Source organism: Pleurodeles waltl, chromosome 10 (assembly GCF_031143425.1).
Source record: "Pleurodeles waltl isolate 20211129_DDA chromosome 10, aPleWal1.hap1.20221129, whole genome shotgun sequence".
Lineage (NCBI taxonomy): Eukaryota > Metazoa > Chordata > Amphibia > Caudata > Salamandridae > Pleurodeles > Pleurodeles waltl.
This window is the reverse complement of record NC_090449.1, coordinates 850622864-850649262: the sequence shown is the minus strand read 5'-3', so window position 1 is coordinate 850649262 and position 26399 is coordinate 850622864. Positions and strand designations below refer to the sequence as shown.

Here is a 26399-nt window from a genome sequence, read left to right as displayed (position 1 = left end):
ATAGAGAAACTAAAATATACAATAGGGAGAAACCAAAACAAAAATATCAAATTCTAACTAGAAAGTATAGAATTTTAGTTAAACAGTGCTAGAATCTGAAGAAGGTGAAAGATGTCTTAAAACTGAAAAATGTCGACACGTATGCATACCCATTGGTACATACTGTCTTCTGCTCAACTCAAATAAAGGTGGATGAGGCTGATCATAACATGACCACACTGCGGAATATTTAACATGCGAAGGTAAAACATACTGGAGGTATTGCTAGGGAAGTCTGTATTTTCCTTTAAGCAGTTCTGGAGAGTGTTTCACGTTAAGAAACCTGATTATCGTTAGAGGTGCACAACACTGGTTTGTTATAGTGAGCACCCTCATTGGCAAAGCCTGTGGTAGACGGAAACCTCCAGCCCTGTTACTAAGAAAAGGCACTCTCTGCAACATATGCATTAACTCTTCAACTTAGAAAATGCACTGTGGCAACGAGAAACAGGAAATAGCGGGTCATCAGCTCCTCCCTCTTCCAGGAAACTTAATTTGTGAGGGGGATCTGAAGACCACACCTGGGTGTGTGCAGTCAAATATGTGTCCTATGAGACTGTAAGGGTCAGTGGTTAATTTGCAAATAAAAACGTGCGAGTGCCCAAAGCTCTCCTTTAAACCATGCAGCTGCTGCATTTAAATGTGCGAGCACTGAATACTTTGCTTGCAGTAATTGCTTTATGCAGAAAAATAAGTGCTAGCCCTCAAAAATAAGTGATGGTGCCCCCCACTGGCAACCACCAGCTCAAATTAAGCACTGGTAAGGGCCACACTAAGAAGGTGGGATGCAAGGCGTCCCTGCACAAACAGTTTGTAAAAACCCTTCTCCTGAGTTGGTATCTTTTCAGTGTCTGCCTTTGAAGGCGGTGCAAAGCAGACAGTGAAAAGCACAACAGGGCTGTCCATGGGGGCCCCTGCACTGCCCACGCCAAGTGCATGGGCAGTGCAGGGGCCCCGATGGTGCTCCCAGCACCCCATCTCTGCCAGTTTTTACATGGCGGTGCAGCCACCATGTAAAAGCCAGCGGAGAGGGGACTCGTAATCCCCAGGGAAGCGCTGCTTGCCTGCCTTGGATTAAGACCGCCGGCACCGCCAGGCTGTTGGCCAGCAAAAAAGTGGCAGTGAAGGCGGCCCGACCATGGCACGTTCGCCACAGTCATAATGTGGAGGCTGGACCACTGCATTGGCGGCGGTTCGACTGCCACCGTGAGTCTGGCAGTCCTAGGAACCTTAGTGTGTCTATCAGGGAATATTTTGCCAATATGCATCAGTTAAAAACATCAAGGATGTTGCATATGCATTGGTAAAAAAAAAAAGAAAAACATTCCCTCTTTTTAAGGCAACACCACCCCATCGAGGGTAGGGGCGGACCTCTGTAGGTTGCAAGGAATCTAACATTTCTACCCATGTAAGAAGCATTAAATATAAACTGAAATGCCCCGGAGTGCAAACATAAGCACATACCCCTGTTGTGGTCCAGGATATTAATTGTTGTAGTGCTGTTATTAGTTTATCACTCTTTCACTGTCATTGTTGCTACTTGTAGACAAAATAAAAATTTCATGTTTAAGACTACTACAATGGCATCTTCAATAAATACTCACGGTCCTCTTTTTCTATATCACTGTGGTGTATCCTGAGAATATGATTATAATAGATTATGCTTATAGCGGGTTACTAGCGAAAAGCAGGCATACATACAGCAAGGTAGTCGTGGTTGCAGTTCTTATGAGACTCCATATGGAAGTGTTGAAACTGAATTTGTATTTGAGTGCCGCTGGCTGCTTTCAGAAGCCAATAGCATTCTGCATTATGGAAATAAGGCATTGGATAGTTGGGAGACATAAAGCTGCCCGATGGGGTAGTCAGAGTTGCACCACAGCCTGAAAAGTTAACAAAAAACAAGAATTAAGTACCGAGTTTAGATTCATGTGAAATGAGGAAAGGCAATTGTATGGGCTGTATTCACACTGTGCAATCTCTAGTACCACTGACTGGGAAGAACAACGTTTAGCGATAACGAAATAAGATATTTATAAGCACAACATGAGGTACACCGTATGATGGTCTCTATAAAACGTGAATAAGTAGCACATGACAAACAGTAATGCCAACACATAAATATAATAAGGACCCAGCGCTCACACAGGAGTTTCCATGTATAAATATGCATTAATGTGTGCCATCTGTTTCAAGACTAATACATCGAACTATTGAAAAACTGCAAATGAAAAAGAAATGAAGGGTCTGGTAAGGCAAACATTAACAAACCAGAATCTGGATACCTAAGCAGAAGTTCCCACGACAGAGGTGAAAGTGTCCAGAAGACTTAGGGCCATATGTATGAACACATTTTCCCATAGACACAGAATGGGTAAAACCCTTTGCTACATCTGGCCCTTAGAGATGAGATGGTCTAAAAGGAGATGAAACAGCAATTAAACAACAAGGCCCTAGTTGGAGGGAAATAGTAGCCTTCGTCAACAAACTTAACCAACGGGCAGTGTCAACGGCCAGACTGCCAAACTCCTGCCTCTTGGGATTACGTGGCAGAATAAGTCACTTAATCCCAATCGGGTTTAGCAACACAGAAGGATGGTGATGGGACCTGCACATTCAGAGTGGCAATAACCTCTGCTCTCATTTCTCGGGCTCAGAAAAGCATGGACTCTCTCTCTCCAAAGAACATGTCGCACATGCAATAGGGCAGGGGTAAGTCAAGGATTCCTTCAGCAGTGTGGAGTCGGAGACTCCTCCTGCCACCCTTCCATATCAAGGTTCACTGGCAATGCCAGGGATTATCGTCCTTGAGGTGGGTGTGCAAGTACGGAAAAAGGGGAATCCAAGAGATTCCTTGCTAATACTGCACACACATACAGTATAATTGTACTGCACATACACAATCCCCAAGATTCCATATGCTCCATAGGAAAGTGATTTTTGAGATTACCAGTGGGCTTTGAGAGCCCAGCCTTGGGAAATCCCGAGAATCTCATGCCAATACCATTTGCATATGTATTCGCTAAGGAATCACCAGGGAGTTCCCAGAGCTGTGTACTTCCACAAAGTACCCGATCCACCATTGGGAACAGGGACTCCATTATACTGTGGCTTGCACTGCATGCTGATGTCCACCAAGATAGAAATTGCATTAATGTCTGGGTGAAGGACGTTCCTTCACTCAGGTCTAATTGAGGACCTACATATTTGAGTTCTCCTTTGAAGGAGGGAAATGAAGGAATGGCACACATGATGGGCTGGAATGGAGCTCTATAATGTGAGTTTGCAACAGGAAAAAAGAATGGTCTCCGAGACACTAATGTCAGAGATATGGAGAGATTGGGCCTTTTAAGACTTCATTAAGATTTCATATTTATTGCTAGGGAAAGTGACACCCCGGATTGTAGAAAATATAAACAAAACAGGCTTGTTTGAAGACGCATCAACTTTCAATTAGAACCCTCCTCAAGAATGAGAACTTTGTATTTTGGGATAAGCAGTTTTGCTGGCGACCATAGTAAATACGGACTTGAAAATGCTGTCACGTTAAATATTGTTAGCTAAAAGCCAGAAGTAGCTGAAGGTTCACACAGAAAAAAAGCGCTTCTCTACAAATATTCAGGTGTGTTTGTGATGCTTTTACATGAGTTTAGTAAGACTCTATGTTGTCTGCATACATGAGTACTTGTGCTTTGCTGGTATGCGTGAGTGTCTTTACTTATGTTGTATGGGTGACTGGGTTCTTGTATGTGTACTGTCTATGTGAATGCGTTCCCTTCAGTTTGTAGGTCTGTGTGCTTCGGCATGCAGGGCTCTGACTACTTTACTCTGTGTGCTTATTCAGAAACATGTGTCAATGAGTCCCGTGTATGTTGTGTACCTCTGTGTGCACATGCCAAGCCTATTGGTTTAGTCAATACCTGATAATTTGATACCTTGTTTAGCACAGTCTCAGTAACAGTGTTTGAGACGTGATTTGAGATCCAGGTTTTACATAAAGACAATTTAACAATTTCATATCTTATATGTATAGTTGCAATGAATTTGGAGATTTTATGCCGTGCTGCAAGGAGTACAATTATTTCACATATTTACCTGTGGATGTGCCATCCCAGTGAGCCACAAACCCTCTGCCTGTGAGACTGTCACTTTTAAATTTTACCCACAGTCTGTTGCTGTGGGAGATGATCGCTGGTGGTCGATTTCTATTGCAGTATCTGCCCAGGAGCACTGATGTCTCATATCCCCCATCTCTGAAATGAAACAAAAGGGTAAACATATGTAGAAGACTGTGGCTATTTGATAATCAGTGTTTGCATATGGTGGTATAAATGAGAAGGAATTTTATTAAATGTTATTCTATCCCTAACCCCTCATGTCTTCTCAATGAACGGCAAACATTTTATTCGATTTATTGTTGTGGTAAAATGCTTGCTCACAGTTGTATTCTTCACATCTGAACGGTTCTGGAAAAGGTGAAACACAAAGAATATCTCAAACTAATTTTGGTAGCACATGTTAGTGGCTATCTACCCTGACACGACAATGCATGTGGCTGCAATGCACAAGTTCACACAAGGTTTCTCGTTGCTGCACAACAGTTGTGTGTCACCCAACTGAATGCCACATAACATATATCCATCAGGAAGAAGAAGTTGACCAGCTGGCATTCAAACCTTTAACCATTGTGTGAACAGCAGATCACTGAAGAGGATGCAGAAATCCAATGGGCTACCAAAGCCAGCCAAGGGTAAGCATTTGCTGATTTTCTTGCATGATGTAGCAGAATCAAAAAGGCCTACTTCAAAATGTTAGAAATCTACTCGCACGAGTTTACCTCTATATTTAAAGTAAATTTCAGAGGTTCTAGGGATTCGACAGGCTCTGTTCTAGAGGCAGGCCACTAGGGTCAGGGCTGTCCAAAGGCTCAAACAGGACCTCTCACTGTATTTGTCGTATTAACTTACTTCCCTGATAACTATAAACTACTTGAATTTCTAAAGTGTGTGTGTAACAAGGCAGACAAAATGGAGGTGCAGCCGCGTCTGTTATCATGGCCCCAAGTCTCAAAAGCACCACCAGTCCTTTCATTGTGTTAAGGCAAACCGAGCTTTCTCTGTTTGCTGCAAGGACAGTGAAGCCCGTGGCACACGATGGACCTCTCTCTCACCTCGTGTATCACAGAGGTGAAAGTGTATGGTAACTCTAGGCTGGAACACTTTCCATGTTTTCTTCAGTGGTTCACGAGGGTATAACAGAGTGGTATTGAGAAGCAGAGCTTTCTTTACAGTACACTACCGACTGTTGATTAATAGGAAGATTCAACTGTAGGTGGTATCTTTGAAAGGCATAGAGGGCTGGGTCAAAGTCACTGACATCTCAGGTTATACGTCAATTACAGTGTTCCCCTGATATACCATCTGTCATTCAATGTATGGAGTATTTAGTAACCTGATCAAGGATATTTTCTACACTCAGTGATATACCCAAAGAGACTAGGTTGTATTTTAATTCTATATTCAAGTGCCAAAGCGCAATACACAACGAGCACTTCAGTAGCCTAACTTGAAAGGACTGTGCCTATTAGGGTTGCAATTCCACCTGAGGTTCCTGCCTACTGTTCATAACTCCGACTTCTGTCTCATAGGCAGTATCTGTCTATTGGTGCCCAACAATCTACACTTCCTATGCTCCATTGAGACTGCTGACAGGGATAGATCCCTCATCTTTGTTGATTATTCATGGCATTTCATACTCTCCCTTAAGCGAGCAGCACCAGCTATGCAGCAAAGTGCTAGAGCGAGGATTATTGAAGCTGCCATGCTTTGCTAAGAGCGTCCATTATCGGCAACACTCTTTGTTTTCTAGTGTTCACCCAGGGGCATAGCTACCACTGGAGTAGAGCAGGTGGAGTGGCACCCGGACCAGAGCCCTATGGAGTTCATCGAGCCCTGTCAATTGCTGTATTTTACTACACCAAAAGATGTCAAAGGGACAATTTTCCCTGCGTGCACCTAGCCCATGGCATCCTTGCTATGCCCCTGTGTTCATATGACTTTTCACGATGTTCATTGCTTACTCCATGGCATTGTGGAACAATGTTACTATGCTTGGTGATTTTTAAATTAATTGTTCTCGCTCTGCTTCCTTGGCCAACCCCTATCTGAATTTAGAATAGTGCACCTTAATTCATTACAACGTAATTTGCTTGACTTCAGTTGTGCTGCTTCTAGATCTCCTGCTGTCTCTGCGCTCAAATGTTATTTGACGCTTACTCTGAATCAAAGCACGAAATTGGTCTCAGAGATTTCTATTATAAAACGAGGCTGGCATGTTACTTCTAAATGAAGCATGCTTCTCAGGTGCATCAAGAATGGCTATTGGCTATTACACTACAACTGTCCACACAAAGGTAGTGGGGTACTTTTTCAGGTCTTGCATGCATCAGTGCATGCGTTCTCGCTTGTAAGAGATGTTTTGTCCTACAAAGGGCTTGGACCCCACCCACTGCTTACAATTTATAGGCTTCATTGTCACTCTCATTTGCTGCTTTCTCACTGGGCAGTGAGGGCCGGATTCACTTCCTCTTCTTATGGCTGGAGCACAGGCCAAATACAGATTGCTTTATCTGAAATAGAGGCCAGCCATTTTTCCAATTTACATCAGGAGATATTGAACATAAAGGGGGTTACTACAACTTTGGAGGAGGTGTTAATCCGTCCCAAATGTGACGGATATACCACCAGCCATATTACAAATTCCATAGGATATAATGGACTCGTAATACGGCTGGTGGTATTTCCGTCACTTTACCGTCACTTTTGGGACGGATTAACACCTCCTTCAAAGTTGTAATAACCTCCATTATCTCCTTTCTAAACAGTATTAAAACTACAGATTCATTTTGTGATCGAGGCCTGACCTAGTTCCTCAAAGAAGATTTAACTTTCTTTGCTCCAACTATACCATCCCTTTTACATTTGTCCTTTAAAAACTTTTGGGAGTGGGGCTCATCACTCCTCTTGTCAGTAATCCCAACTTTTCTCCATCAGATTCAGCAAGCTACCATCCTATTACAAATCTGCTAATTTTGGTCATAATCTCAGAGGACATGGTGGCTCAACATGTTCAATCTTTTTTAGATCTCAGCGCCGTATGGTCCTTTATCCAACTTGGCTTTTGACTACTCCAGACCACTCAAACAGCATCACTAGGATCCTGGTTGACACCTTGTGCTTAATAGCCCAGAGTGCAGCATAATTTTTAGTGACTTTGGATCTGTCCACGTCATTTGACATAGTGAACCATTGCAAACATTTTGAATGACTATCCACCAAAGTTAGGGATTCATACATTTAACAGGTTAAAAAAGCACCTTATTTATCTTTGATGAAACATGGAGTGCCACAGTGCTCTGCCCTCTCTTTATTCTATTTAATATACACCTGTATCTTTTGTTCCATTTGACCAATGATTATAAAGGGTCAATTTAATCTTATGCTGAGGACATAGATATATGTTAGATTTTCACAGGATCCTAACTGTGCAAAGGAACTTGAACATTAAGATTCAGTGTTGGATTAAAGAAAACTATCTTTAGGTAAATGAAGAAAATACTGAGTTTATAAACTTCAGCATTAAGGACTGATCCTCAGTACCTACTTTAGAACTTCCAAACATTTTGTTTGCAGTCTTATCCTGTGGATAAGATTCAACGAGTTTGATGCTTGGACCGCTCAAACCCCAAATAAATCCAGATGTAAAGAACTCTTTCTTCCATATCCAGCCAAGTAAACCCATTTTTCCAATTATTTCTCAAACAAACGGGACACAGTCATCTTTCTCGACTACTGTAATACCCTGACACCAACTTACATAAACATCTATTGACAAGGCTCCAAAGTGTTAAAATGCTAAGGATCAGAGATCGTGTCACTTTAGTCTACAGATCTCTACACTGCTGCTAGTTGCTGAATGGATAACTGTTAAGGTGTTATGAACAGTTTACAAATATCTCCCTGGGTTAGCCTCTAGGTATTTATTCTCTAAAATCAACACGCAACCACAGCAGAGAGTCCTAAGTAGCAACAACAAGCTCAAGATGCAAGTTGCTAAATTCAATCTAATCTCTAAAGGCTGTTCTTTCACTATCCAATGCTCTAAATTTGAAAACCTTCTTCCACTTGAGATTAAAGGCCTGAATGAGAGTAAGGCAGACAGTAAGGCAGACCACTGTGTTACAGAAGTGCCAGATATCCCATCTACCTTATTACAAGTATCATATGATACAATGTACTTGTAATAAGGCAGGCAGGACATCTTTCATGTTTGTGATGGAGTACATTTTCCACCAAACTCTACATCAGGCCTTAAGTGTTTGCTTAAGCGTCGATAAGAACTGAGGTGCTATCTCTTTTCAGGTACGTTGCTAACACCGAGAGACCCCTTGGGGTGGTGAGGCATTACAAATGCTGTAAATTTCTTTGCCAAGTGAATTCATTTCAGGTTTTCTAAGGAGGTAGACTGTTCGCCATTGCATTGCACAAACCTCAGCCTGGAAACTGTTGTGTCTATTTCGAGTGTAGTTCAATTACTATCCAACAGCTAGATTGCAAGTAAGTGGACCTGAACATTCTTTTTGGTTTAAAATACTTTAAAGTGCATTCAGCTGCAGCAGATTCCAAGGAAGTGTTCTATGTGTGGCTTATTAAAGTCTACACTGTACTGAGTACCACTTGCACCCTCTATGGTGACGTGTGCATGATTGTAAAGAGTCCATTCCATTACATCAATTGCTACTGCTAAGGAGAACGCTCTGAGCCCTTTGAAAGAGCATCAGTGAACCCGATGGTCTTTCAAGGCATGCACATAGATGTTTACGCCCCCCCACACATCCCTATGAGGGTGAGTGCAGCATCCATTTACTTGGAGGACTTCAGTCCCCTCTTGAATAGGAAGGGGTTGTTTCAGTGGAGCAAAGCCAGAAAACACATTCTTGTGAGAGCATGGTGCCCAGTCTAATTTTGAGAACGATGAGAGGATCCCCATGTGTACACTCTCTGACAGCTTCGAACCTACCTACTCTGAAATGGAAAATTTAAATGCCAAACCCTCAAGGGAAGGATACACTTTTTCCTTCGTTGGATGATGTGTGACCCAGTTTGTGCCCCACAAATATAGTTCATCCTCCCTTGTAAAGCGGGGTTTTAAATGTGCTGGAGCTATGCCTGGCCAGTCGGTATAACAGAATGGGTTGCAGGTGTTGTATACAACGCTCAAATGCCGCCAGTTAAGGGTGCAATGCAAAAACTGATGCTTGTGTAGGCCTCATAATTTTTCATTGTAGCCTTTTGTTAGAATCCCTAGGCCATGGACAGATAGATACATTTCACAAGGTAACTTCATTAATAACAATCTCCGTTCTAAAGAAATATATTAATAACTGTGATTTGTATTCTGTCTTGTTAGAGTGATGTATACTACTAACAATTACAGGATATTTTAAAATCAATCCATGATACTAGTATTAATGTTGCGATTTCGATTTTATGTCACGTGTAAGTTCGTGCTTTGATATTCCTCAAAAATGTAGTCCACTTTTGAATAAAAAAAAACTCGGAGAACGCCATTGATAATCACAGTATAGTGTCCTCCTGTATGGCAGTCTGTGAATGTCAGCTATGCTGGGATGTATTCCCTCGCCCCCCGTTTCATCAGAAGGTTTCAAGTATTTGTGTTAATTCCCCCTTTAATGCGCTTTACAAAAATAATTACCATTGAAGGAGACCCCAGGGACATAAAACAGTGAATTTGGCACATTCCCTACTGAGTCAACAGCTGTTGAAACCCAAGAGAAGACAGCTGCAAAATCAAACTACCAGACCTCTGGTAATTTACAGCATCACCACCAGAAACGTTAAGTGCCCTATTTAACCTCTGACATCAATCGATGTAGCAGATATGTAAGGGGGTGCACTATCATTTCAGAAATATCCTGAAAATGTAAGATTCATTCGAAGGTACTACCCCTGTTAGTGGGGAATGAATAATAAAATGCATTAATGCATTCTTCTTTCTGCTTTTTTATTTTGTTGTATAAAATTGAACATCCTTACTTTAACTGGAAAGGCACGACAAGCTGAAAATACAAGTGATAACAAATTAATACATTCAATTCTTAGTGTTACAAATATTTTCTGAAAGTTTCACAAATGGAACTTCATAGATGTCAAGTGGTCCCTTATCACGTGAAACGCGTAAGCCAGTTTTGTCTTTTTAGCAAAGAGCTACACTTTTTGACCCGAATGCTCACAATGTTAAAAGCAAAATTACAAGTTTCAATAGCTCTTTTGGATAAAAAGGCAAGACCGGCTGAACGTGTCACACGTGACATAGGTTCACTTAGAACATACAAACTAAACCTGAATTAGCAAAAAGCAAATTCCGCATCTGAGAATGAGTTTTCTCCTGAGGTGGTTTACAAGGGTAAAGTTTGTTGCTAATTTCCTGAGAGAGCTTCCGTGTATCGAAAATCCTTGTGTGAGTGGCTCGTAAATCCTTGTGTGAGTGGCTCACCCAGTTCATTCGTTTTCTTTGCATTTTGGGATTTGTTGGCCTGTTTTAGCCCATTATAAACTCAAGACTACAAGGCCCAGACTGCACGTAATTAACATGGAGAGGGTGAACTATTTTCACATGGGCTTGGAAAACTAGAAAGTTCTGACAGCATACACATAGTAAAACATAACCTGTGGTAGAAAAATTTACACTAGAATAGATATGTTTTTCGCATCACCCAACATAATCTCAAAAATAAGCACATCCGGCTATCTAGCCCGTACCATATCAGACCACAACCCACACTACGCAACCTTGCTATGGGGCTACACAAACACCCGCATCCCAACATGGCGCCTACAACCAGATGCCCTAACTGATCCTCCCTTTAATGCTGAAATAACCAATTGGCTATCGGACTATTTCTCCCTAAACAGAAATTCAACACTAACATGCGCTACGGAATGGGATGCCCATAAGGTCGTAATCAGGGGACAATGCTTGGCAGCCTCTGTGGGGGTCAAAAAAACGCTCACTAGGGAACTACTAACGCTGGAAGCCAAAATACATAGAGCAGAGATTGAAGCCTCCACAAGCAACACCCCATCAGCAACACTAAATCTACTGAAGGCGAAATACAGAGAAACCGATGATAGACTTGGTAGGCATGACTATAGACACTTTAAAATGAGACAGCACGCAGAAGGAGACAGATCAGGAAGATTGTTAGCATGGCTGGTACGACAACCGTCGCAATCTCTGCCAATAGGTGCGGTTAGGTTACAATCAGGTGATATGGTTAATACTCAGGTAGACATAAACAGAGCCTTCTATATGTACTACCGCTCTTTATATCAACCTACTACCCCTCCAAAAGACCAACAATTGACCGAGCTATTGGCACAGATTCCCCAAAATCCAAATATCACTAGCAGCGCAGTTATACTTAACGGTCCCATCACCATTGAGGAACTTCGCTTGGCTCTCTCTCAAATGGCACGCGGCAAGACCCCTGGCTCAGATGGTCTGCCAGTAGAATACTATAACTCACAAACCACTCACCTTCTACAACCTCTGCTCGAGGTGTTTAACGAAGCACGCAATAGAAAACAGCTACCAGACTCCATGGGCGAAGCACTTATAGTAGTCCTGCCAAAACCAGGCCGCGACCCACTAGACGTCAGATCCTACAGACCACTCTCCCTTCTGAACTCCGACTGCAAACTGTTAGGGAAGATCCTGGCAAACAGACTGCTCCCTCATCTACCGCACCTCATACACTCAGACCAATCAGGATTTATCCCGGGTAGGAACACCTTCTTAAACATCAGACGGTTAATTCGTATCATGCATAATACCACAGAACCAGAAACGGTGGCTGTGTCTTTAGATATAGAAAAAGCATTTGACACACTCGTTGGGATTACTTCTTCCGCACTCTTAAAGCGTTTGGTTTCCAGAGCGGCTTCATCAGCTGGATCGCAACATTATACTCCAAACCAATAGCTCGGGTCAAAACCGGTCAAGTAATATCGGAAGCATTCCCTATCGGTAGAGGCACTAGACAGGGATGCCCGCTCTCTCCGTTATTATTTGCAATAGCCATGGAACCATTGGCAATTAAGCTTCGCAGCTATGCTAAAAAATGGGGCATCCAGGAATTTAAAACATACCACATAATATCCCTATACACAGATGATGCCCTGATATATTTACGCAATTATTCTACCTCTCTATCTAGGGTTATGCAAATATTGGATACTTTTGCTCTTGCCTCTGGCCTACGTGTCAATTGGACTAAATCATGTATTTTCCCCCTCACTCGTATACCCACCGAGCAGCAAACGACAATCCCTAGTCACCAGTTACCATGGGCTTACCAGACCTTCAAATACTTGGGCGTTCAGATATACCACTCTTTGTTAGACCTACGAGAAGGTAACCTAGATCGTTTACTCCGCTCCACCCGTGGCTCCCTGTCATTTTGGAGCTCGCTACCCTTATCACCAATGGGCAGGACGGCCATAGCCAATATGCTAGTGCTACCGAGATTCCTATATTACTTCAACGCGCTCCCAATGCCCTTGCCACGCTCTTTTTTTCGCAAAATACACTCACTACTAACTGACTTACTCTGGGGCAAGGACAGGCGCAGGGTAGCACTAGCCATTACGCAATACCCACAAGAAGAAGGTGGGCTTGGCATGCCGAATCTAGAATTATATTACGTAGCAGCCCAACTGCAATGGGTCAAAATGTGGCTCAACGAACCGACCATTCCGGAGAGCATAGCGATAGCTGCTCATACAGCACCACAAGCGATACTGACCTCTTTGCTGGCAGGACCCCCCTACCCAGCAAAGTATTCACCTCTATGGAACACAGCCAGGCACTGTTGGCAGAGATACGTACAAGGCAAGGCACTGTCCCCCCCCCCTACTCCCCCTTGCTTCCACTGTCGCAGGTACCAGGCATACAAGCCCTTTCATCCTATCACGATATACGCGTGACCAATACCTTGAACCTGCGAGACCTCTACTCGAGCTCCAAAGCAAGTACGTTTGCAGAATTGGTAGCGGCAGATATAATACAACCTGGGGCTTTCTTGACATACAGCGCCATCGCTAATCTTTTACACAACCTATGGGGACGAACCCCCAACGAACCTAATGAATCCCTTCTACTCACTTCAGTGCTTTCAATGGGCAACGCAAAAGGCACCATTACCAAATTATATAAAACGCTCCTAACAAGCAACTGCACTGCATTAACTCAGGCTAAACACCGATGGGATTCAGTCCTCAATACACCAACCACTCAAAAATCCTGGGAAGCAGCCCTCACCTCTATTAAGTCCGTATCTCGTAATACTAGGCTAAGATATACGCAATTTAATTACATACATCAATCATATCTTTCTCCGGCTCGTATACATAAAATATACCCAAATTCTAAACCAATATGTCCAAGGTGCGCCACCTCTGCAGCTAACTTCTACCATATGGTTTGGGAATGTCACTCTATAAATACTGGTTGGTGTCACATTATTGAAACCACGGCAGACATAGTGGACCACGCGTTAACACCCACTCCGGAATCCTGCCTGTTTGGTATACGACACCGTGCTAAGGGAGATAAACACACCCACAAGTTTGTGGACCTGGCATTTGTGATATACAAGCGCCTGATCGCCACTCACTGGAAGGCCCCAAATGCCCCTTCTCACTCCACCTGGCTGAGAGACTTACATAGTTGCGCAATAGCAGAGGCTCAAACACTTAGACAACTGCAACTTAAGGGACAGATACAGGAAGGCGCTGCAAGTTGGGATCTTTTCGTAGTAAAAATAGAGACCAGAGATGACAAGTACCCTCCCTGAAACACCCAAAGTAATGTACGTCCATCAGTGAACCCCCTGTCCGATACTCAGCAAACACAATACCTGCCTCCTCACCCCTCTCCCTTCCTTTTACTATGCACTAATAGGCTGACAGGATATTATCACACTCAACTAAAGCGTAAAAGACACGGAGCCGTACCCTAAGGCGAATTGAAACACCACGCTCGCGCACCACTAATCTTCCGGCCCTGTTCCAATACAACTAACTAACCATGCCAGGCAAACGCAAAAGATAGCTACCTTTCGCGCCTATACAGCCTAACGTAAACATCATTACTTCTGACACCGACATATAGACCTACGCATATTGATTGACAAGACTAGTATTGAAAGTTACACAAAGTTAAGTTATACACCAGTACGCTAAAATGTACCTGTACTGTATTATACACAAACCACTAATATGCACGGATATACATGAGTAGGAAAGTTGTGTATTCTCTCGCTAAGTTAAGTGGAATGTACTGCAGCTCTTGTATTATGTTTTGTATAACGTTGAATAAACAGATTTAAAAAAAAAAAAAAACCTGTGGTAGAAACAAAATAATTTCTGCAGGAAATGCCCTAATAACAATGCTCCATTCCAACAAGACTACCACTTTTCTATGGTGAAAGCTAGCAAAAAACACGACGATGACATTTAAATGCAGCAGAAGGATGTTTTCACACTTGTGACAACCACAAGACCTTCATAGCATTTTCAAAGTGTGCTTGCCTGATTTCCACGTGGGCATCAAAGCATGTGCTACTGTAGGAATCCACGCTGAATTCAGTGAAATTGAGAAGAATCTGTTTGTTGGTTTCCACTGTGATCGTGTAGACACACTCCCGGCTGCGCGGATAGTTGTTCGGATACCCGGGGGATGTAAACACTCCGGAGGCCTCTGTATAATCTTCCATACACGCTTTTCAGGACAAAAGGAAATGTGTAAAATGAGTTCAGAGAAATGGTAAAAATATTTTTTTTAACTAAAACTACCATGACATGTAAGATAATAGTACATAAATAGTTTACCATAAATTAATTAATCAAAAGCAACGTCTTACTGAGAAAACATGTACATGGGACGCTATATCGTCATCACAGACAATATTGAAGCAAACCAGATGATGAGTGACTTGATATGTAGTGAGAAGTTTGTCCAGTGCCATCACGGACGCATTATTCGACTACATTACGTCCTTCAACAAACCACTTTAATTTGGAAATGTGGTCAAATTGGTTCAATTTAGGTTAACCAGAATTACCAAACTACAAATCCCAGAAGGTGCTGATTGTACTAATTAAAAGCCCATGCCCAGACACTGATAACATGGAGTCATCTAGAAAGCTTGCATCCATGAGTTACTTGTGTCGTTTCACTATGGGATATTTTATATTTAAGGCATCCTTATCTAAGGAACACAACTTAAATTAAGGCAATTATGAAGGAGGGGATTTTAAAAGATAATGTAAAAATTCCTGTGAGATGGACAGTTTAGGTAATTTGTTTCTCTTGATGCAGGGCATTGCATCATTTTGCATCCTGAACATTTCAACTGAAGCTCCCCTGTTACCAGGGCATCTTTACCCAGTCCTATCGCTTAAAAAAAAAAAAAGTACATTGCATGCTGGGTCTTGTAGTTCACTTCTTTTCCACTTCTCTACACTGAATGAGCCCTTAATAGACTACTGAATTAACTTGCTCTAGTTGACTCATCCCTGGACAAAGTTGTGATTTTCAGTTTTGCAGTGTTGCTTCTCCCTACACGCTCTCATTAAGCCAGTTCAAAAGACTCATTACTCAGATTTCTTCTCATCCAAAAGACAAAATCTACATACCCTACCTAAAACGTGTATGCAAACACCGATCTGGCTATTTTACCTCGATTCCTAACTTATGCCTCACCACCATCCAAGAACCAAAGGACTGAAGGAAACCACAACATGTCCTGCTTTACTTAGCACGTTAGAGAAACCGTGGGCGCCCAAATGTGGGCATGGAGATATGGAAACCTTAGGATTGTGACAAGGAAGACTAGAACCTGTGGCAATGCTCTCCAGTAGCCACATTGATCCAACAATTAAGTGTGAAAGTACTAGATGCATTTACAGAGGTTCTACAGCCTCTCGGAGGAGAAGTATTCAGTGTAAAAATCAACCGTACTGAATGGATAACAAGTGACAGGCCAGAAGATGATTATGGTTAAGAAACTAGCGCAGCAGACCTGGAACAACAGGACTGGAGTCCTACAGTGAGGGAGCAAACACTAGTGTTTAACAGACAAAGAAACACCTTTTGTTTTGTGAAACAATCATCAAAACTCCAAAGCTTCCTATACACATAGAAAAACAGGAAATGGCCCAAAGGATCTGGAAATAGTAATATGCCATTATGGATTGTTAATTATGACACAGAAAAAAATGGTGGTAGCCATCTTGGCTTAGGTAACAATGGAAAAATGTATTTTAGGCATGGGCTGTTTATAAGGAGTTTTTGGCAAACACCCAGAACTTTCCTAAACTTCATGGGGACACAGGATCACCTCCCGATGACTGCCGACCAGCACCAGACCCGGACAGCACCCCCTCCAAAGATAGACAGCACATGCTGGAACACTGCAGCACAGAAAATGACAAACTTCCATCCATGCATCCAAATGGACACCGTGAGAAAGGTGTTGCAGGTGCGTGAAGTGGCCCAGGAAGCAGCACTGACACTGGACATGAGGTCTGACAGCCCTTTCACACTGGGCACCACATAGGTGTAGGCAACGGCATGATACTCAAATAATGAAACCCAAAAGACCAAAAAATATAAGCTATAAGAGGTGCAATCTTTAATGAAAAATAGATCACAAGTTAACAGCACTCAATATATGAAAAGCAAAATATTCTTATCATCTGCCAGTAATAATGTGTCATAAAGGAGGAGAACACTAATTAGTTACGTTACAAATGTCCCTCAAAGTTCCTCTTTTGAAGGACCATATAGTTGGGCGACAAGGGATAGGACCTGGTAAAACAGCTCCCATCGATGTCTAAGCCCTGGAGATGACAAAATAGACAAAGCTGCTAAAGGGGGCAGACTTCAGGTGTTTACCCTGACCTGAAAGAACAAATTAGTGAAAAAAGTGATTTTGACGAAAGATGTGTACTGAAGCCCAGAGTCGTGAGAAGAATAAAAAATAGGGAGAAAGGTTAGAGAAAGGTGGGACATTACTTTATCTGGGTAAAAATGAAGAAATCGTTCTTCACCTAAAAAAATCTCTGTCGTCTCCCACTCTGGATCCTGAGCAAATGGCAACTAAAAATAGAAGTTAGGCCAAGAAAAAATTCAAATCCACAGTCTGATTTCAAACCCCAAGAAGGGATAGGGGGCTAAACTACTGGGTGCCTCAGAGAAAAAGCTTTTGAGAAGACAAGTTGCCAACTCAGCAACTGAAGGAGTATCCAACTCTTTAAAGGCTTAACTGCAGAGTAATGTCTGCGTAAGTGAGTTACTGCTACATCCATCAAAAAAACACATTGTGCAGATTATTTTTTTTTTTTTATCTGTTCACAAGAGGAAGCAAAATGCCCTCAAAGTGAAGCACCAAACCTCAAAATTCCAACAATGTCTACCATATACCTTACAAATCTCAGGTGTACAAGACTGCTTAATGCACAGAACAAACTGGGAGGTAAAACCTTTAGTTTCTAATGTTAACCTCATAAGCTCCAGTCCACCAACTGAAACATACTGATGAATTCTTCAGGAAGAAGAGCAACTCATAATGGTAAGGTATTGTTGAAAAGATCCATCAAGACTGAATTGACAGTTGGAACAGGGGATGATACCAAGGAAGTCTGGGAACATTTGCAAGGAAGAACTTATGCATATGTTGGTCCTGGATCTTACGCAGAAAGGCGATAATCAAATAAATTGGAAGACATTCATAAATAAGTCCTCAGGTTCATGGCAGGGAAATGGAAACAACCTCCAGGCCATCAGATAAAGTTTGAAAGAAGAAAATTGTTCTCTGATGCAAAATAATGTAGCAAGGGGAAACTAAATTGAGATTTAATCCTCTGGAACAGGCTGTGGCAGGGACTCAACATGACAGTGACTTAGCTGGTCCACTGACACATTCCTCCTCCCTGCCAGATGAACTACCATCAAAGAGAGAAGGGTGGAATCTGCAGACTCTTTTTGAAAGATGAACTTTTGAGCTTCTGTGGCAATTTATAAAAGGGGGCATTTGATTGCTTGTCTATACACAAACCATCTGGCCATGAAGAATTGGCTATAAATGTAACAAGGCTTGAAGAATTGCTGCCATCTCCCTTGCATTGGAAATCATCAGCTTCTCTTTGGGAGACCACTGACCTTGAAGTGAGACTCCCCCCAGTGTTGCCCCTCCAGCTGTTGCTGCAGGCGTCCATAGACAATGTAATAGGAGGGGAAAAAGAACAGAGGAACTCTACTGATAAGGTCCATTGGACCAGCCATGACTAGAGATCTTGATAGATCTGGGGAGTCACATAATTCCAAGAGACTGGAATTCAATAAGTAATCAGAGGCTGAAGCAAGGGTTCAAGGTGACTTTGACACACCAAGGTATACACACCGAGGAAGGCAATATTTCTCCTTGCTCCCTTAAACAGCCTCTACCAGTGCCTTTCATTTCCCACGAATGTATTCCTTCATTCCTGAAGAAACACCCTAACCTACTCTGTATGAAAAAATGTTCCTGAGAATTTATGATATTGGGTGAAACACCACTAGGATTGGAGCTGTTGGCAAAGTTACTAAACATATTGCCTTGGAAAAAAGGAGGCATACATTAGTCAGTCATCTAAATAAGCAAATGTTAATGCAGGATACCCACCAATGGGTCTAGAAATTGTGTAAAGACCTTTGGTGCAGATGACAGTATAAACAATAACACTCAAAACTGATAATGGTGACCGAAGCTGTAGGAACAGAGGTATCTTTGAGAGTTTGCATGAGCCGGTGGGGGGCACCTGCACTTATTTTTGCGGGCCTGTACCTTAATTTTCTGCATCAGGCAATTACCACAAGCAAGCCATATAGGGGAAAGATGGAGCAAAGAACGATGGAAAAGCGCCACAAAGGGAGAATGCAGAAAGCTGCAAGAGTGAGCTGAAGGAGCGAAAAGTGTCTGTAAATGGATTAAAGAGGCCGAAGATGGATTACACTGCCAAGGCATTCTGTGATTGCACATTTAAATGCAGCATCAGCGTGTTTCAGAGGAGAGCTTTGGGCACTGGCACATTTCATTTACAAATTAACCACTGGCAAATAGGCTTCCTTAAAGTCTAAAGAGACTGGCAAACTCTCTTAAGACAACCAAACAAAGATGACATGGAGAGTTACCGTTTTAAAAGGAAGCTGAAGAGTGAAGACATTTACCTTTTTTTTACAGACAGAACTGGCTGACATTCCCTGACTTATTTTATAGCAAAAATAAGCAGCACCCTACTTTATGTATTGCTCAGGAATTGGAGATATCACAGCATTTGGGATCAATTAATGTTTTCCCTGAAAGATAGTCTGGGACTGAGGAGGATACTGTTGCCAAGTAATGGAGAGAAATACTTCTAGCGGAGGTCCTGAGAACTGAATACTACAGCCATTCTGAATGACTCGTAGAACCCGGCCTTCTTACATTGAAGAACTCCATGTATATTTAGTTCGGAGGACAACCACCCACAGGACCCTCACCTAAATGACAGTCCATGGATAGTCATGCTTTGAAGTATTGAGTTTGAGTTTGAAGTACTGAGTTTATTTTTATTAATATTTCATCATTAATTAAATCATTGCAAATCATATCACAACAAAAACTTCCAGCTGGTATAAATAGGACACGAGTTATAGTTACTTGAAATAACTCTAACTGAATTTCTATGGACTTGTGCGTGAACAATCTGACCCTAACTATAACTTTACTGTAATCCTTGTTTTTTTAGTGAATTTTTAAGGTTTTTTAATTCTATTTCCTAACTATAACCTTTGTTTTTTTCAGTGAATTTCTAGGTTTTCATTTAACGTTAATTAAGATGCCCATCACAATGCGCATGTGGGGGGAGGTTGGACGCAAGGCTTGGCTTAGCATTGTGCTGCCTCCACCCAAGCTTGATGTTCCTGCACCCACTCCTCCTTGTATGCACTGTCCAAGTTCATGCCTCTGCCACCTCATTACAGCCCTGTGTGGCCGTTGTTCTGTCACTGCCCTTCCCACCTGCCTTGAACAGTTAGCTTTCTGCCCCATCCACCCCCTCCCTACACTCTATTGTCCAAGTCCATGCACCAATCCCCTCCCTCCTGCCCTATCTGCTCCGATGTGCTGCTAGTGCCCTCCATTTAGCTTGATGTCCCTGCCCTTCTTTGTGCAATTCTATGCCCCATCATTACCCTCCTGCTTAGCTTCTGTGCTTAGCTTGCTACCCCTACCATCCTTCCCTTGCCCTCTGATGTCTGTGTGCAAGCCACTGATCCCTCCTTTTTGCCCACAATGCTCCATGGACCTGCACCTGCTCTTCCTACCTGCTCTGAGTGTTCTGTTGAGCTGGAACTGGCCCTCCCACCTGCCAAGCATGGTCAGATGGCTGCTGCCTGTCCCTGACACCTCTACCCTGCCTGTCTGAGTTCTATGCCCATAGCCCCTCCCTCCTGTCGCCCATGATCCATTTGGTGCCACTCCCATCTGCCCTTCATGCTCTGTTATGCTGCAACTGCTCCTACTGCCTGCCCTGTGTGCCCTGTTTGAAGCCCCTTCCTCTGTCCTCACTTGTCTGTGTCCAGCTCCTACCACTCTCTCCTGTATTCCAAGGTCCTTTGTGTATGCCTCCGTCCGCTCCCTCCTGCCCACCATGGCTGTTGTGCTGCCACTCTCTCTCCTGCTTGCCATGCACGGTCTTCTATGCTGCCACGGCCCCTCCCACCTGCCCTGTGTGGTCAGCTTTCTGACCTTGACCACCTCCCATATTCCTTCTGTTGTCTACGTGTATGCCACTATAGTCTCAGTGGAGACTTCCAAGGTGTTTTGTGCTTGCAGTGCCCATCGTGCCTGCCCTTCATGGTCAGCTTGCTGCTCCTGTCCCCTTATCACCGCCCTCCGTTTTAATAAAGTGCAGCTGTTGATTCGCATCAACAAGTGTATGTGCAAGCAGTGGTTTGTAGTGGTGACAAGAAACATGATGGACAGCATAACTAAGAATGGAGAGAAACTGTCAAGTGTAATGCATTAAAATGCCACGTAAACAGTGGTTTAAAATGTGCAGATTAGTGTTAGGCGACCCATTAGCTCTGTGGTGTCGCAACTTTCAGCATCATTGTAGTTGTCTTTATAAATTGTAAAAATTAGTTGACATGACTCCCTTTGAGGCATTCTTTGACTGGAACTTTACAAGATCTGATGTTCAGTTGTGGAAAAATGGGTACATGCCAGAAGGAAGGAACATAGACAGAGCACATGGCAAAGAGACTGTCGTAGATCGACATTCCCTGCATAAGACATCCTGCTCACCTTTTAGTCATCCATATTTGTGTGCTTTTAGCGTGATCAGGCCAAGTCTTAAGCAGAGCAGTTGAGTCTTGACATGAATGTTTAATGGAGATGAGAAATTTAACAGCAGATTTAGCGGTTGATATTAGCTCGCCATGATGACAGCATATTGCAGCCATGCTGAAGCATTCGTAGGACCCAGGCTTCCCACACTGAAGAATTCCAGATGTTTATTAAGTTTAGAAGGCAACCACTGACAGGACTTCCTCTAATTGACACTCTGTGGACAGCCATGCTTAAGGGAGAGGAGACTGGAATGGAGGAGGACTGGAACCAGGCTTTGGGTGAGAGAGGGCTCAGACCCCTTCCTCAAAAGGGCTAGTTTTAACCTTTAGGTGCTAGGATGGGCCAAACGTGTTTTTAAACCAGTGCCATGCAATCCACCCAAAGGTGTGACTGAAGTCATCAATTTGTAATTTCCTTAGGACTTCCTGTCCATCTCCTCTTACTGTGAGTGACACAACTTTGCTCCTAAAAACGTCAGGTGCAACAATAAAACTGTCTGTGAATTGTCCGCCATCCATAAGTGCATCCATAAATATGATGCAACAGAAGAACCTGATGCTGCTGAGTTCAAGCAATCGAAGGAAAAATCTGATATAAATCTCATTTGCTGTTTCATTATTGAAAGGATTGGTGTTGACTCATTACTATGTTGCATTCCTTCTGTCAAAGGCTGAATGTTTCTAAGGAGAGGTTGGATAACATAAGTAGCATTTGTGTTTGTATGTATGGGCAAATTGGGAACTAAGCTTTAATTATAGCTTTCCTCTTCTAGTCTATCCTTCCCAAGTTCAGAAATGTTCTAAAGAATTGGTATTGAGATGACAATCTTATCCTGTGCACTAGCGATTTTTTGAGTATTTAACCTACCCAGTTCCAGCTACTTTTTCACCCTATGTCCACCTCATTTTGCAACACTTTTTCTAAGTCTTACTGTAAAATTGCTCATGAGCCCCTGTTTCAAGATTGAAGAAACCTTCTGCCACCAGGCAGGCTTCTCTCCAGCGTCTTAGCCACTCCCCTATGTAGATGAACTCTCCTCCCACCTCACAGGGTCAGGACTGTTTTTCCTTCTGCTGAGGTTGTGGGCAGAGGGTTGTAAGATGGCTGTGGGGATGAGTGGGAGAAAATCCTGTCAGCGCCATCTGGATCAGAAAATCAAAAGAAGAAATGTTAAGTCTGCCCTTTGTGATGACAGCTGTCCAGCATCCCTCCCAGATGACAACCCCCACTACACAGGTAGTTATTAAGTCTACCCACTCTTTCTAGTCTCAAAGGTAGGCTTTTGCCTTCTGAGCCTCAAAGGTAGGCTTTTGCCTTCTGAGCATTAATCATTAATCTCCTAGCCAAGGATGTAAACTCCAGCTCTAGAAGTGTGATAAGTGGCAGAACTAGTTTAAGTGAGTTCTGGCTCAGGCAGCCTATTGCACATTTTCTACTAAACGTATCAAGATCGAATGTAACCCTTAAATAAGATTCTGAAGATTAAGTGGAATATAACTTTTAATTATTGTTCTAGCATTTTCCTTCCCAAGTAAAAATAGAAAATAAAAAAAGTAGTCATACCCAGTCTTGTTTTGTGGAATATATAGCTGAGCCTACACAACTGAAATAGCTGTTGTCTCTTCAGTCAGTTTGAAGAAACGTATGTCAGATATATAAACTATCACAATTTTATACATTAGACACCCTGCGCTGTGAACTTACAACGCACACTTTTGAGGTGACGTATTATTATAAAAAAAAGTAGCTTAGATGGCCCAGACATTTTTCCTTGCCATGTGTTATTGAAGTGTCTTAAAACTGGAGCCAAGCCAGAGCACAGTGGTGCTGCTGGAAGACATGTTTGTCATATTTGTGATTGGTGCTGTAAGTGAAGACCGCAGCCCACATATAACATTTAACATCCACGTCACAGATGCATTTACTGAATCACTGCATAGAGCCTAGTTAAATAAGTTATAGAGAGTAATCTAATGCAAAGTACACTTTAAGGGGGCATGCAGGGACACCGTACTACTGTTTGGTAGTGGTATAACATAGAGATCCCTATAACCAGATAAACAAGATAGAGAAACATGGGGAGCCACAAACAACTACTTTCTTACACTATATAACTTTATTGTAAACATTTATAACTATTCCATTGGTTGCTACTGTTTGCAATCAGTCTGCATTGTTTAATAGCTATCTCTGTTTCTTTTATTGAGAAAATGTGTCCAACACTAAGGGGGGTTCACTTCAAATGTCTTTCCCGCTATGCCATTTAAGGAGAGTCTCTATGACTCACGTCAGATGTCCAGTTACAACCAGTATATCCCAGTGTGTGGAGTCACAATGGGACTGCAAAGGCATAAAATACATGGATTACACTTAGTAAACCAACCTGTGTGTGGTGTGAGACATAGGTTATTTACACTTTGAATGGCATATGTTCAACTTGTATTTGCATGAGTAGCTGTACATTTTTCCAGTGCCGTTTTGCTTGCCACAAGTCCAAGAATGATTACATAAATGTTTTTATCCGGAATCCATTGCTTGGATCTCCATGGATCACAAAACATTCCCTTGCTTTGATCAATGAATCCTGTTGTTTGACATGGTAATGTGTTCTCATTGGCATGCCACAATCTGGATAGATTGTCTATGCCACCTAATCTGCAGCGTGTGATACTGGGTCTACAAATCCAAGGTAGCTTAAAATAATCAAAATTTATAAATGTGTAGAAATGTAGAGTACACGTTTGCAATGTAGATTGCCACATTTTCTATCAACATTCACAATCGGTGGCGGTCACCTATTGCACAGACCCCTACTAATACCTCCTCTGCAAATACTGATGCACCCCAATGTTGGGTAACCGTGGAATCTGCTGAACATTGCTCATTCCACATCAGGCTTCATTTAATTGTAGTTCATACATATTAATCAACTTACTTTGTAGACCTCAACTGTCCAAATGAATTCAATCCCTTACCATAAATGCACTCCAGTGTGCAGTGTTCCATTGTGACTAACTACATTTGCATGTGACTAGTTTGGCAGCTGCTGTATGCTTCCCACTTTGAAGCATGCTAAAGTGGCTCTTCACATACCTTCAGGGTAAACCTAAGCCATGTCTTGAATCCCCATATGCTGTTTTGATTGCTAACATCCCTGAAGAAAATTACATCTGGCAAACAGCTCACCTCAGAGACTCCCAATACACTCTCTTCCACTGCCATCAACTTATTCTACCTTGTGGTAAACCAATACATACATGCTGGCATGCTACAAATTGGGCAGGGGTTTTCAATTATCCACTGTGAGAGTGTCCAACTTTAATTCTTGATTTTATTTCTGCGCACACTGAATGGAGCACATACCTAGTTGCTCTCCACTTGCTGGGTGGCCTATTCTACTCAGATGATGTTATCCCACGCTGGCTAGACACTGTGCATGTAAGCACAATTTGTAAATGTTCGGACACCTAGAGCCCATGGGAACATTGCAAGTGTCAAGCCAGACGTTTTGAATAATGTAACACTGAAATTCGATTTTACACGAAAGTGCTAGTTCTCAACAATTTAAAGTCTGTGGTGGTTCACAATGGCCATATGTTCTTTAAATACGCAAAATGTACACCAGTGTATAGTTTGTCTGCTATTTTTTAAACATGTGTAAATGCCTACACACAGCACTGTTCATCTCTTCAATTACTCAAGTACCTACATGTAACTGAAAATAAGTATTCTCTTTGATCTAATTTTCTTTACCAACCTCGCATTCAACCTCAAAGGTTACTTTAGCTTTGTTTTGGGATGAGAGGATTATTTGATCAATGTAGATTTATTCAAGGTTTATCAGCTGCTGAGCAGTGGTTGGGAACAGACCTTTTAGGTAATCTAATAGAAGAAGTTATCTGTGGGAAGGTATATGACAAAAATTAAGGCATGGGCACTCACAAACATTTACCCAGAGGCCAAAAAGTATGGTCTGTAGTGTGACCAAGGGTTGCATTGATGGTAGTGGGATAGTGACTGAGGTGGGAGGAAGAGGAGGAATACTGCCCTCTAAATTACGGCCCTAGTCGAGTCATAAATTTGACATACTGTGTCATGCTGTATCTGAGCGGGTATCCCTCTACCGTACTTTGGGGTAAGCCTTTTCTGCTTGCTATCACTACCTTTGGTGAGTCAAGTGCACAAAACAAATAACTTGATTATTGAATTGGAATTAAACAGAATATCAGATCTTGTAATCTCCGTGTGCCTTTAGTTTCTTCTCTGTAAGCATTAGGAGTGTTAATTAACAGGAATCAAACCTGCGAATTTTCCTGGCTTCCCAGCCTGACCAAATTGCATGAAGTAGGCAATTGTTTTATTTCACTTTGCCTCTTCTTTCTTAATGATTACATATGAGCCCACCTTAAAATGTATGAATTTAGAATGTACGCTGTACAAAACCTGGTACTTGAGTTAATAAACTACAATGTTGTTATATGTATAATAATAACAACCTAGGCCACATAGAGGTTTCACATATCAACCAACTTGCCTTTTGGTTCGGTATCTTTCTATAAATGAGTGGAGCAGGACAACTGCTTTGGTTCTTTTCCTTTTACTTCAGTTATCTTGTAAACAAATAATTGTTTCTTTGTCATCTCAATGACTGTCACTGCTAAGTCGAGTAAACAGCAGCGCAAAGGGTCATGTGTAAAGGTCAGGCGGGCCACAATGGCCCTGGGCTATACTTTGTGTATATTTAGTATAAATGATAAAGTAAAGGCTTGTTGATGAAGGGGAAACTGTGTGTGTGTTTTTAAGTGTGGTTTGAGAAGTGGCTAAGAGGATCTTCAATTAAACC

The 26399-nt window shown here is 42.3% G+C and overlaps 1 protein-coding gene across 1 annotated transcript in view; it reads right to left on the bottom strand.

The window, feature by feature from the left end:
* CUBN (cubilin) overlaps positions 1-26399 on the bottom strand; it is a 1111275-nt gene that overhangs the window by 785798 nt on the left and 299078 nt on the right. Inside the window, exons 23-25 of the mRNA XM_069211549.1 lie at positions 14712-14901; positions 4135-4292; positions 1741-1922 (exon numbers count right to left, since the gene is read on the bottom strand). Coding sequence (XP_069067650.1) covers positions 1741-1922; positions 4135-4292; positions 14712-14901 — 530 coding nt within the window. The remainder of the gene's footprint in view (positions 1-1740; positions 1923-4134; positions 4293-14711; positions 14902-26399) is intronic.